This window comes from Carex rostrata, chromosome 7, assembly GCF_964058835.1.
Source record: "Carex rostrata chromosome 7, lpCarRost1.2, whole genome shotgun sequence".
Classification (NCBI taxonomy): domain Eukaryota; kingdom Viridiplantae; phylum Streptophyta; class Magnoliopsida; order Poales; family Cyperaceae; genus Carex; species Carex rostrata.
In genome coordinates, this window is record NC_135924.1 from 11,329,450 (window position 1) to 11,343,860 (window position 14,411).

General features: G+C 34.9%; 3 protein-coding genes across 3 annotated transcripts; 2 read left to right on the forward strand and 1 right to left on the reverse strand.

The window, feature by feature from the left end:
• Nucleotides 1–329: 329 nt before the first annotated feature.
• On the reverse strand, nt 330–1,865 carry LOC144556854 (uncharacterized). Its single transcript, XM_078305330.1, has one exon. It carries the CDS (start codon nt 1,376–1,378, stop codon nt 539–541), a length of 840 nt encoding a protein of 279 aa, XP_078161456.1. The 5' UTR covers nt 1,379–1,865; the 3' UTR covers nt 330–538.
• Nucleotides 1,866–10,430: 8,565 nt separating this feature from the next.
• Nucleotides 10,431–11,263, forward strand: LOC144557144 (uncharacterized). The gene has a single exon (XM_078305672.1). The coding sequence runs from the start codon at nt 10,431–10,433 to the stop codon at nt 11,229–11,231; it is 801 nt and encodes a 266-aa protein (XP_078161798.1). The 3' UTR covers nt 11,232–11,263.
• Nucleotides 11,264–12,334: 1,071 nt separating this feature from the next.
• On the forward strand, nt 12,335–13,176 carry LOC144557145 (uncharacterized). The gene is made up of 2 exons (XM_078305673.1): nt 12,335–12,645; nt 12,714–13,176. The coding sequence occupies exons 1-2, from the start codon at nt 12,335–12,337 to the stop codon at nt 13,174–13,176; spliced, it is 774 nt and encodes a 257-aa protein (XP_078161799.1).
• The last annotated feature ends 1,235 nt before the right edge of the window (nt 13,177–14,411 follow it).

Genomic DNA, 14,411 nt, shown 5'->3' on the forward strand with positions numbered 1-14,411 from the left:
CTGGATGTCTCCTCCTCATCATCTTCTGCATAGTAAAATCAGCAACCATCACGTTATATCTTTTACCTAAAGACAGATCAAACATAGTTTTATTTGTTTTTATATTAACATGCATACAGCCTAATTACCCTAATAATAGAGTCCAGTTGTCGGAATCTTCTGATGCCCCTTGTCAGACCAAATGGTCCTGGCCCCTTGTCCTCGGAGTAATGTGATCATGTAATAATTACCTTAATAATTCTATCCTCCTTGTTGAAAGCAATGTTGCCTAATTAAATGAGCTTTTCAATAATAGGCCCAATAATAATTATCATTTTTTTTCTGTGAAGAATGAGCTAAATGGTAGACCTCCTTGCTACAACAAACTAAGATCCAAAACTGTATCATATAGAGGAAATAAATTGTGGTTGGTTAAACAGTAGTTTTATTAGCTCTTGATTAAAGCTAAAACTAAAAAATAATCATTAAAATTTAAACGCCTTAATTCAAAATTAGTCCAAAATTTTCATCTCTTCTATATTCAATTTGTATTTTACAATCAAGAAGTAGCGATATTTAGGAATGAAACTCTTAAATTTATCAGACTCCTAAACACACGCTCGCTAAAGCACTCTGCATATCTAGTACATACATCTAACTCTTCGATTCTCTGGAAAGTTACAATATTCTCTTCCACCACTGTACTCCTTTTCTTCAAAGAAGTACTTGTTACTAACTTTTTTAGTGACCTCATGGCACCAGGGCTCTTGTGCGACGAAGCAGCTGCCGACAGTTTTGAAACTCCAGTGAAAACTGCCATGGATGCGAAAGCAGATGCACAAATTGCTTCCATTATGATGCCGGCTATCTCAATCTCTTTTGCATCAGAAAAAATTGCTTGATTCTGGCATTTACTGAGACCTCTTAGACCAGTGGCAAGTTGAGCGATCTCCTTCTCTACATCTCGTTGCGATCTAAGGGAGGATGCTATTCCAGCCTCATCCCGTCTGCGGATTGCGGATTGGACATTTGAGTGGCATTCTTTAAGAGTAAGGATGTTTGATACAAAGGAGCCGTATGCATCGACAAGCTGTAACAGGTCATCAAGGAGTTGGTTAACAGAGTCGGCCTGGCGAAGGGTTTCTTGGGTTTGTGACAGCTGGAGGAAATCTTCCAAGGCTATTTGGAGCAGTTCGATTTGTGCTAAGCCGGCCTCGATCCAAGCAGATGACCCCTCTGGGTTTGCGGCCCATGATCGTATGGCATGGATCTGTTCCTCAAGGTTAGAGATGAAGGGGTGGGACTGGCACGGAAGACTCACTGAGCGGATGTGATATGATGTTTTCTTTTGACTAGGGCCAAGAGGAAGTGAGGTTGATCGAATGAAACCAGGTGCCATTTTTCAGTCTGTATCTTTTTCTTTCTTGTTGAAATCAAATTTGCTTGTTGTTATGGCTTCTGAATCTGAGATATGTTATAGGCTGGAGAGGGTGAGAGTATTTAAGGAGAAGAGAATAGGTTGTGATTTGAAATCATTGAATTGATTATGAGTTTCACACATGGGGAAGGTGAGTTGGTTGGGGGACCTGATCCGGGAATCTTGATTTGTGGGTAATATGGAAAACAACCAATGGCTTTCAATGTAAAATATAAAATTTGATGTCTCCTCTCCATGTTGTAGTATGTGCTGTAGTAATGCAAATGATGTGTTTTAGTTGAGAACACGTGTGCTGTTGTCTGTTATCTGTATAAACACAATTCTATTCCATTGTTCTGTTCTTATGGTAAGCAATATATGAGAGATAATCAGCAGGAAGAATCTAAACGTAAAATACCATGGCATAGGAAAACTTAATGGTACACGACACGATTTGGACATTTGAATCATATAGTTTCTGGTAGATTGTTTCTAGGTGGCCACCTGATTAAAATGTTGACAAAGCAGGGTAATCATGAATTTTTTGCTGTCAGATTTATTTTGCGGTGTCTTCCTTTTTTTGTGTAATCTTATTTATAGAAGTGTGTCTCTGAAATTCCAATAAAAATAATTTCATATATAAAACACAAACAGAAACATTTGAATAATTCAAAAGAAGGGCGAGTATCATGACTTGTTAGGATTAATTTCCTTTTCTCGTTGAAAATCTTCTTTTCTGTTGTTATTTAAGGAACATTGAAGCCACATTTTCAAGAAATGTACTATAAATTAAAATCCGACATTGCCAATTTACAATTTCGGAGTATATTTGCCATAAAATATGAAACAGTTCTTTTCAATAAGGGGTATCTAAATAAATTATTCTTGACGTTCTACCCCCCTTTTTTTTCCTGCTTTTTGAGATATAATATTAAATTTATTATGAAGTTGTGCACGAGGAAGGGCAAAGGGAACCTGATTCACCAATCATAATATGTCAGATACAGGGCATATGATGATGTGTCAATAAATACAAAGCACAAGAACCCTGCATGTATGGCCTTTTCACATGATCTTCTAATCTTGCACAATAAACCAAAACACTTTATAAATCAATTGGAACTCTATGCTATGACATCGGCATGGAGAAGGCATTGAATTAATTAATATAAGTAGCCTTGCTCTTCCAAACCCAACATTTTAATAAAGTAATTGGATAGACATGAGTTCTGAGTCAATTTTTCTATTAAATCTGAGATGTTAGTCCTATCTTCTACGAGCATCAACATTTATTGGTTCATCTGTACTTTCTGTAAGTAAATGCTGATATATAAATGGAAAACCTGATAGAGTCGGTTGATCATTTATTTGTCAATTGTCATTATGCTAGATCTATATGGGCTTGGATTGCAACGTATAATAGGTTTGTTTTTGTATGTAATTCTATTGTTGATTTATGGGAGTTGGACTATTGCATCCCTCTCAAAGATGCTAATTTAGTTGAGATTATTCGGGGAGCCGTCTTATGGATCATCTGGCTTGACCGAAACAGAATTTTATTTAACGCAGGTCATATTTACACTGTACAGGTTTTAGGAGCCAAGATTATAGCTGTAGCTAATTTTTGGGCTAGGATCAAAAATCTAATCTTACATCTCAACTTAATCTAATCTTACCTTCTGATTTGAAGGATCTGATAGGTTCCACTATGGTTCCCATGGAGGTTATCCAGGATTCAACCCATATGCATGGACCAGGGACAGCTTTAGTAGCTGATGCGACCAACTTCAATTTATAGGCGTACAGGGTTTTTTGTGACTATTGGCGTGTTCATGGTTTTTTTTTTGGTGTTATAATCTGTTATGTTTTCTTGTTGACTACTTGTTTTGGTTATGCTATGTTGTAATAGGTTTCTATATATTGTCTTGTTTTGTTGGTATATTGGCACCAGCCGATTGATACTAGTTGGATATTGTATGATTTTCGATTATATGAAAATCGGTGGCTAAGCCACTTCTTTCAAAAAAAAAAAAAAATGGAAAACCTGTGGGTTCTTTGCCAAAAAAATAAAAAGAAAAAAAAAATTGATTTGTTCAAGTGGTGAAAGGGTTTCATGCAACTGGGGTGGGAAGAATTCGTCATTACTAGTTAGAGAAAATATATCTCATGATACCAATTCTCCATGAGGAGATGGTGGCTGGGTGATACTCTATTTGATAAATAAAAAAAATAAAACAAAAAACAACAGGGGGGTTAAACAATCTGTATTCTGTTCTGGATTCAATGCTTGGGGTTAAAATAAGATAGTTTAAAGGAAAGCACATGCACAATTATCATTATATTTCAAGAAGACAGACAAATTATTTTCTAATCATGCGTAGAGCAAGAAATTGTGTTAATATAGTCCAGTTGTCTTGTCGAGAATCTTCCGATGCGCGTTGGCGTGATGTGATCATGCAATAATTACCCTTATTTTTTCGAGAAAAAGTAACGTCTCCCGGGCTACAGTTCTCCGAAAATCTCCGTGTATAAAAGTCTTCCATTTTTAGCTTAGTTCTGACGCGCTTTCAACTGCTACAACTGTTATAATTTCAAGTACAATATGTATGTTTACAGAATAATATATGTATGTTTATAGGATAATATGTGTATGTTTACATGATAATATGTGTATGTTTACAGGATACTATGTGTATGTTCACAGAAGGTGGTCCCCAACAGCTGTCACGCGTTTTCAACAGTTTTCACGCGTTTTTAACAGCTATCACGTGTTTTTATGTTGACAGGATTTGTTGAATTAGTTTACAGGATTTAATATTGATGTTTACAGAATTAGTTGAAAATATCCGGAGATTTTTGGAAAACTGGAGTTGGAGGACTGTTAGCTGCTTCCTATTTTTTCACCTGTTGTGCAATTTTTGGATGGTTAGAAGTGAATTACTGGTGGGTCACAAAATAATGATCATTTTTTTTTTCTGTCAAGGAGGAGCTAAGTAGTAGACCTCCTAGCTAAAACGAAGATCCAAAATTTTGTATTAATAATATAAGTTTATTCAGTTCGTTTGAATTATTGATTGAGGCTCTATATGCGAGCAGTGATGAAACCAATTGATGCCTAGATATATTTAACATATAGATGCATCAAAAATCTAATTTAAAATAAATTAATATTATTTAATGATGGTTTGAGGGCTGTAATTTTACATTAGTAAAACTTCAAATAATTCGATGCAAAGTAAAATATACACTAATTAAATCTCATCACATTGTATAGAAACCATATGCGTGTCTTACAGTTCATGATTAAATGTTGTATTTCTAAACATTTTTTTTTAATAATTGCAATGGCTTCCCTTTTAACCATATTATTGATTATATTTTTTATTCATTTTTTTTACCTGTAACTGCTTTTATCTGTTTGACAAAAATTTAAAACTGATAAATATCTATTTTTCATGTACAATTATGAGGATAAAAAAAATGTTAAGGATTAAGTATATTTCACAACCATAAAATTTAATTTTGTATAGAGTTCATTATTTAAAATTTTTTTTTTCCGATGAGGAAATTTATTTTGGATGCATCATCACTAACATCAGCTCGCCTGATAGACTCATGTTTTGATTTTTCTGCATATCTTGATATGTAGAAGTCTACTCTTCAACTTCAGATACAGCTATCACCTAAGGTAACATATATAATATTTCTGTTTAGATCCAGACCGTTCAAATCTAATATGCACGAATATTAAAGGGATTCTGGCAGGCTCCGGTTCTTATCCGGAACCTTGAGTGCTCAAAATAAAAATCCTCGGGGTAAGAGAATGTTTTAGATCAATAAAAAAAAATTCAACACACCATAGACTGAGAAGTGAGGATAGGAAATTCCTACCCCCAGAGTCACTGTTAGTGGGCTCCCAGTTCAAAAATGAACAGTAACCGGCTGCCTTTAACAGTGACTGGTCCCAATTGCAGAGATAGAGGAGGCAGAATTTTCCTGCACCCCGGAGGACAGAGGATTTGAGTTCAGCTTGGATAACGGTCTACTTTACTCAAAATTGACTTTTACTTGTAGCTTCATGAGGCGTCATAAGTGAGGTCTGCTTCTAGATATAAAGGCCTTCCTGTGGCCATTTGATGGTTCCCTATGCATTAATTGTAAATTATGAAGGTATAAGTGAGGTCTGTTTCTAGACATAAAGGCCTTCTTCTGGACATTTGGTGGTTGCCTATGTATTAATTGTAAATTATGAAGGTTGGCAAATGCACCAAAGATTTTGATGGGAAGATGGGCAGCTTTTTATTTACAATAATTCAAAAACTTATTTTTAAATAAAATTTATATTTATATGATTTTTGGGTGCGCCTGTAGATTTTCTTTTTAATAAATTGTAACAATGCCACATTTTTTTTTAGTTTTTGTTTGTTCTCATAATCTAGTTCACAAAAAATATGAAAGTTAAAAAATCATAGCAATAATACAGTCTCCTTAGGATTTTGTATCTCATACAATACTATTCTTTAATATCATATATTATTTCTCAGAGCCAAGTTATATTTTTGTTTTTTTTTATGGGCTGAGTTATGAAAATGAATGAAAAGTAAAGAAATCTTAGCATTGTGATCTTTTTAGATATTTCTAAATAAATCTTAGCAATTCTACGATTCTTTCTAGTGCATCGAAAAATCACCACAATCATATTATTTATTTACAAATAAATATTTGAGTTACCAAAAGTAAAAAATAAAAAATGGATGATGGAAGTATAGTTTCATATTTTAAAGACACAAATTAAATTATAAAAGAAGCCGAATTCAAACTAAGAGTTGGATTTAAATCTCTTGCATCGAGAGACTTCTTGATTTTTTTTTTTTTTTAATTATTGGCAGAGGCTGCCAATGTTTAATTTATTTTCTTTTGTTGTGCTTTTACATCAAGAGTTATGACTTGAGTATGGTACATCTGTGAGCCATGCACTATAAATGTATAATTATTGTTTCGAATATTAATTAAAGATACAAAGGCAGGATGGGGTTAAATTGTGATATTCAGAGCGACCAATTAATAGAGCTTAATTTGTAGGTTCAGCTCCTCTTTATTGATGGAAACATTTCCAGTTTAGACGGTCCCAAAGGAATTCACAGGGTAATTTTAATTTTATAAAATACCATTTTTTCAAAAACCATCAAACAAAATAGCCCTCCTAAAAAATAATTGTCAAAATGTCACTGTGGACTCCAGTTTTCCTTTCTCCCCCCCCCCCCCCCCCCCCCCTCATCCTCCCTCCGAGTTACCCTCTTCTATTTTTGCTTTCTCCTTTCTTAACTATTTTCATGACTTCTATTGTTTTATATATAACTCCCAGCCTTTTATTTTCTTACTGCATGCAACAATATTATCCTATAATAGAAACTAGCAGACCATTTTATTAGTTTTGATAGCATGTAAGGCTCTGTTTTTATAAATAAATTTATTTGTTAAATACAACAATTTTGTTATTATATGATATGGGTCAACATGTCATTTTGTTAGTTTAATAACATGTATTGACGTGATTTTTAGTAGAATTTCAGTAAGTATCATTCAACAGTGAATTTTTTTTTGCAAGGAGCATAAGTTATGGCTATTAAACAGGTACAATTTTGAATAGATGATCTAATTGGGACCTTACGAGATATACAATAAATTGAAATAGTAAATTGAGATGATGCACTTATCTGTGTGTTCTTGGTGAGATACTGTCTGTCTAGTATCGGTATATATAGCAATGCAGTGATATAAACTGGTATGGAATAATAAGTTATGATCAAACACAAACTGCTATGATCATATCATTATCCGTACTCTGTTTTTTTTTCTTCATCAATTTACTGATTGCCATAATCAAATTTTAGAATCATCATATGTTTTTTTCCTATATTTTAAAAATGAATTATCTTTATCATTTTCAAAACAAAAAAAAATCACATCCAGAGCTGGAAACTTTGTTAGATTTTTAAAGTCCATTGTTTTCATATATAAATTTTGAATCATCACGAAAAAAGTGTGACTATGAGGATTAAATATTAATTAAAAGTTCTTTTTTTTGTGGAATTGACTTTTGACTATATAATTAAATTATGTAGCTAGGAAACATTGCATTTTTTTGGCACAGTCTAACACAATTTTGTATTACTGTGAGCACGTAAAACTCATAAAAACAATTGAAGAGAAGAAATGGGAAACAAAAAAGAAGGGTGTAACTGGGAGGGAAGAAGAGGGAGGAGAGAAAAATTAGGAACCACAAGGGTATTTTGATAAATATTTTTGAGGAGGGGTATTTTGTTTGATAATTTTTGAAAAAAATGACATTTTATAAAATTTTCCGAATTCACATCCTCCTAGGTAACTGACTGAACCTGATCGAAACGGACGGTCCAGATTTATTCTCAATTCAGATTTTTAAACCGGCACGAATCTCAAAGCACAAATAATACTGCTCCTACGTCATCTTGAATAATCACCGGCTGAGAGTAAATCTGGACCGTCCGTTTTGATCAGATTTCAGTCAGGTACAGATGCAGATCCGTCCCAAAGTCGGTCGATTTTAAATTAGACCGTCTAGAGAAATTTGTCATTATTTTTTTACATCAGAATATTTATATATTAGTACACTAAATATAATTAATGATCAAATCACACCTCATTTCATATTGTGCTTAGCGAGTTGCATCTATAACGATCAATTAATCATGGTTATTTGAACAAATACATTTTTGTTTCATTGTCATTAAATTAATTTGAAATAATCTTGACAATCTTAATATAAATTATAAGTTTGAAGAGCAAAAGCCAGACATAAAAGTTCGGTAGCAAGCATATTTCTTTGATATCCAAAGTTCGGTAGCAAACATAAAAGTTCTTGGTCTTAGGACGGAAACTTTTTATCTATAAAAATTATAAAATTCGGACGTATATAAATATAAATAGTACCTCATCAGTCATTTGCATCAAATATAGTAAGATTGGACTCGATCATTGAGTCCGATATATAGATTTTTTTTTCAACTGTGGGGGAGAGAAAAAAAAAATTTTATGGATCGGACTAAATGATTCCGATCCATAAAAGTATTGATTTTTTACGCCACAAAACCTTCTGTAACTATTGATTTTCTGTAGATACAGAGAATTTTGTGTCGCAGAAAATCAACTCTTTTATGAATCAGAATCATTAAGTCAGATTCATAAATTTTCTAATTGATTTTCTATGGCACACAAAACCCTCTGTATCCGTAAATAGTAAATACAAAGGATTTTGTGCCACATAAAATTAACCATTTTATGGATACTCAATGAAATCGCTGCTCATCCGATCAGAGAGGCATTACACATGCATGCTCCACACTTTTTGTTCTGATGTGTCGTTAAGAACAACATGACTTGCGTGTCGCCACCAACAACACGACAAATGAGTGCAAAAGCAATGATTCGTACAAGGGACCTCCCAAAAGTTTGCGGGGCAAAGCCCCGCGCAGAGCTAGCACTAGGCACCGCATCCGTGAGAGCCGACAAAAATTCAAGTGATAGCAACAAGGCATTCGACCATGCACCAATACAAAGATTTCGTCAACACTACGGCTGCCCAATCGACAAAAAAATATCAGAAGGGCCAGCAAATAGATAACTTCGCTACCCACAAGAGGGTAGAACCGCACAGGAAACCGATCACAAGCATCCCATGCTATGACATATTCCATGACAAGAGGGAGAGTAATATATGAGGAGGGTTCAAATGCACCCAAATGCACCCTATTCGTTTTCTCTGTTTTCAAAGTCGAATAGTCAATCCGAACCGTTAGATGCGATCTATATATTAAGATGTGCTTGGGGACCAAATTTTATATTTTTGGGAATTTTTTTACTATTTATTAAACCACTTTGAAAATCGCTGATCCAATGGTCCAGAAAATGTAAAATCAGCGATTTTCAAAGTGGCTTAATAAATAGTAAAAAAATTCAAAAAAATGTAAAATTTGGTCTCCAAGCACATCCTAATATATAGATCGCATCTAACAGTTCGGATTGACTATTCGAATTTTGAAAACGGAGAAAAAAAATTTGAAAGATAGAGTGCATTTGGGTGCATTTGAACCCTCCTCATATATATATATATATATATTTTGCAAATTCTCTGTGCGGTTTTAAAAAGAAAGAATCTATAGATCGGATTCAATGAATCCAATCTTATTACATTTAATATAAACGATGTACTCTTTCTATTTCTGTACTTACGAATTTTATAATTTTTATGGATAAAATTTTATCCCGGAGTCTCACGCTTAAAAAAAGTGTACTGGCCGGTCCCAACTCACGTTAAGCTAGGCTTATCGTAGGTGGGGTTCTGGGTTCACATAAATTTAATATTACGTGATGGATTCTTGTAAAAGTAAAACCTGGAAAAGGGCACGATTGGTACGTGGCATCCGTCAAGTTTTAACATAGTATTAAGCTATTTGGATATTTACTTCATAAATGCTAAAATTTATATTTAAATTAAAGTAAAGGAATTTACATGCTCACAAGTCACAACTAATTGGTCCATTGGTCCAGCTCACTGGTTGGCAGGAAAATCCTGCCGACTCGTGGTGGTGGGCAGGTTATCCATTTTCTAGCTTTCTGGAGTGATGCATGGACTCATGATCTGCATGGTTAATTACCCGTTACCCACATGCGCCATAATCATTGTTCATCGCAATAAATAAGACAGCCGTCAGCCGAGATGGGGCTACGTGGTGAGTTTCTAGAGCAAACACCGCAACGGTGGTCCTTCGACTAGCCACCTTCCACCAGGTGTTGTCCACGTCATTAGCTCCAGCCTAATTTTCAGATCAAGTCTCCGCACCCATTGGCCATTGCCCATACCCTTTAATTCGTGCATCAATCATTTGTCGCCGAACTTTTTTATAATTAAATTCCTACAAGCTACATAAAGCCCTCAACCCTTTCCCTTCTGCAAACTAAGAAAACAACAAGAAAGGAAAATTAAACAGAGAAGATGGCTCCAACATGGCACAGGGGGAGGGTATCGGGTCATGTAAGGTCGGTGAGTCTCCCTTGTCAATCACATCCTCTGATCGCAAATCTCCAGGAGCAGATCAGGACCGTCCAATCATGGACCGACAGTGCAGATGCTTCCCTTGCCTGGATCAAGGCCGGTCTATCACAGATTGAGCTCCTCATGGCAGCTGTGAATGACTTCGTCCACCTCTCGGAGACAAAAACAGTGCTTCAACATGCCACCTCTTCGATGGAATGCCTCCTCAAATTATTTTTGTACCTGGTTGATTCGTACAGTTCCTTGCTATCTGACATAGTCACACTAATGCAACACCAATTTGAAGTTCAATCAGCACTCAGAAGGCACGACTCCCCATTACTCGCTTCGTCTCTAAAATCACAGAGGAGAATAGAGAAGAATTTAAGCCACCTCATGGTTTCATTGCGCACTGCTGGTAAATGCCCGTCTTTGTTGCTCGCATCCAACGTACCAGAGGCTGAGATTTTTGAAGTTTTAAAAGAGGCGATCGGTGCAACGTCAGCAGCGTCTGTGGTTCTCTTCAACCGAGTGGTCGCAATGTTTTCTGCTGCCTCCACCTCAGCCGCATCTTCAATTTTGTACACCATCAATCCTTTTAAGAAGAAGATTTCTAATGAGGAGACAGAGAAGTTGATTTATGTAAAATTTCAAGAATTAGAGGAATGTGTTAGGATTGTGGAGAGTGGAAGTGAGAGGGTGATGAGGACTCTGGTAAACAACAGAGTTGCTCTGCTCAACATACAGAGCAACTCTTTTTAGGGGCTGAGAAAAGAAGTTGATTAAAATTCTTCATATATGGAAATACAACTTCTTGGATAAATATTACTTGCCAATGTGTTCTTGATTGCTTATTCTTTGCTAGCGAAAAACCAATTCTGGTCTCGTCTGTACCAAAATAAGATACATGATCATATTACTTGAATGAAACAGCCAACCTCCAGCTAATAATAATGTATTTAATTAATATTTAAAATTAATTGTTCAAATCAATATGGTGTCAGAGATTGGGACTCGTTATATATAGTGTACATTAGTTGGGGTTTTCATTCAAATTTAATTACATTACAGAATAGCGAGAATTAGTTATCATCGCTGGGTCTATTTATTAAATACAGAAAAAAATCACCTATTTATTATACTATGTTTTTACTGGAAAGTGAATTTAGTTCTGGATGACTATTAGGGATTCTAATTACTAATACATCATTGTTATATTTCGAACTTGATTTTTTTTGGAAGGTATGGCAAAATTTTGAAAATAGTCTTAAGAGCAAAATTTTATTTTACTCTGTAATCCAAGTTTGACCACCAATTTATACTTTCGACTGATTTAAAATATATTCTGTGTATGTTATGTTTGATTTAGAATTCATTTTTTATATGGCATGCACCGCCGCTTGGTCCTATCATAACAAGTATAAGAACTGAAAAAAAATCTGTTGTGGATACTGATTTATATCACTTGAAGTAGACAGCTACCATTAATTATCAAGATCTGCAAATACTGGAATACATCAATTATTTCATTCTCTCTGGCTTCTGGAGAGATGCATGGACTCAGCATGGTACACACACACGCAATAATCATTGTTTATCGCAATAAAAGAAGGACAGCTGTTGAGTTTCTAGAGCCAACACCTCAACAGTGTAGCCCTTCCGACTATCCACCAGGTGGTCCCCAGACCCATTGGCCATTGATCATTGCCCATACCCTCTCGTGCATCAATCATTTGGCGCCAACATTTTTTTATTTGAATTTCCCACACACTATTTAAATCCGTCAAGCCTCTTCCCTTCTCCAGGCCCATATCAGATTCCAGACTAAAACAAGAAAACAACAAGAAAAATTAAACAGAGAAAAGATGGTTCCAAGATTCAGTCATTCGATTTCTCTTCCAATGAGCACATGGCAGAGAGGGAGGGCCACGTGCCATGTAAGGTCGGTGAGTCTCCCTTGCCAATCGCATCCTCTGATTGCAAATCTTCAGGAGCAGATCGGGACCGTCCGATCATGGGCCGCCAGTGCAGATGCTTCCCTTGACTGGATCGAGGCCGGTCTATCACAGATCGAGGTTCTTGTGTTGGCCGTGAATGATTTCCTCAACCTCTCGGACACAAAAACAGTGCTTCAACATGCCACTTCCTCGACAGAATGCCTCCTAGAAACTTTTTTGTACCTAATTGATTCGTACAGTTCGTTTCTATCCAACATAGTCACACTAATGCAACACCAATTTGAAGTTCAATCAGCAATTCAGCACTTAGAAGGCATGACTCGGCATTGCTCGCTTCGTCTCTAAAATCTCATAAGAGAATAGAGAAAGATCTGAGCCACCTTACGGTTTCATTGCGCACTGCTACTAAAGGCCTGTCTTTATTGCTCGCATCAAATGCACCAAATGCTGAGATGTTCGGAGTTCTAAAAGAGGCGATTGGTGCCACGTCAGCATCCTCTGTGGTTCTCTTCAATAGAGTAGTCGCAATTTCGGCAGCTGCCTCCACCTCTGCTACATCACCAGCTTTGTGCACCATCAAGCATTTGAAGAAGAAGATTTCTAGTGGGGAGAGAGTGAAGTTGATTTATGCAAAATATGAAGAATTAGACGAATGTGTTAGGATTGTAGAGAGTGGAAGCCAGAGGATGCTAAGGATTCTGGTAAATAGCAGACTTGCGCTGCTAAACATACAGAGCAATTCATTTTAGGGGTTGAGAAATAAATTTGAGTAAAATTTTGTATATATGGGAATCTAACTTTTTTTAGATAAATGTTACATTCAAATGGGTATGTGATTAATTTCTTAGCAATTGTTACTCTTAAACATGTATTATTATTAATTACTTTTCCTTTGCTTTTGCAAACATCGATTATTGTCCTGTTAAAAGAAGATACATATGATGCTATTTCTTGCAAGATACCTCTTTGTTTTCTCAAAATTCGATGATTCCAAAAATTTTGCAGTCCACCCAATTTTTAGATTAGTGAATGCATTATGCTCATGGATAAATACATAAATCCACCTTCTTTTTTCTTTAGAAAAAAGTAAAATATTACATGTACTCTCTAAAAATCTGCAACCAGGGGTGAAAACGGAGCAGATATGGAGCGGATAGTGGTAAAACCATATTATATCTTTTTTTTTTTCATTTTCCGGATAAAGATACAAAGTGGATATTAGATATATCAGACGTATATGGATACGGATACAGATCCGGATCAACTTGGATACTTATTAAAATAATTTTCAAATATTAAAATTCATAATATTTATCTAATTGTAATAATGAATAACATAAATTTTTCATAATATATATTAAAATATATGATATATATCTAATATTCGGATACGGATTATTAAAACGTAAAATCATATCAGTATTCTTATACACATGGATATTCAAATATTGAATATCCACATCTAAGTTTTCAAATACGAATTGGATATGAATCAGATACGGATCGGATATTATCCATACCATTTTCACCTCTATTTGCAGCCTTATTATGTTATTTCATTTAATACAACACAAAATAAACTCTATTTACATTTTGTATTCTTCAAGCAAGAGAAATCGAAATAAAGACATCATTGATCATTTACTTCTTTTGAAACAATGAATATGCACAACAACATATTTACCGAGCATATATCATCTATTGAGACCAAGTACAGATTGTGATAACAATTATTACTCTACAAAGAAATATCTGCTCAATTTTTACATGATATTTAAAATATATCATCTATTGAGACTGAGTACAGATTGTGATAACAATTATTGCTCTACAAAGAAATATCTGCTCAATTTTTACATGATATTTAAAAAATATCATCTATTGAGACCGAGTACAGATAACAATTATTGCTCTACAAAAAAATATCTACTCAATTTTTACATGATATTTAAAAATTATCATCTATTGAGACTGTGTACAGATT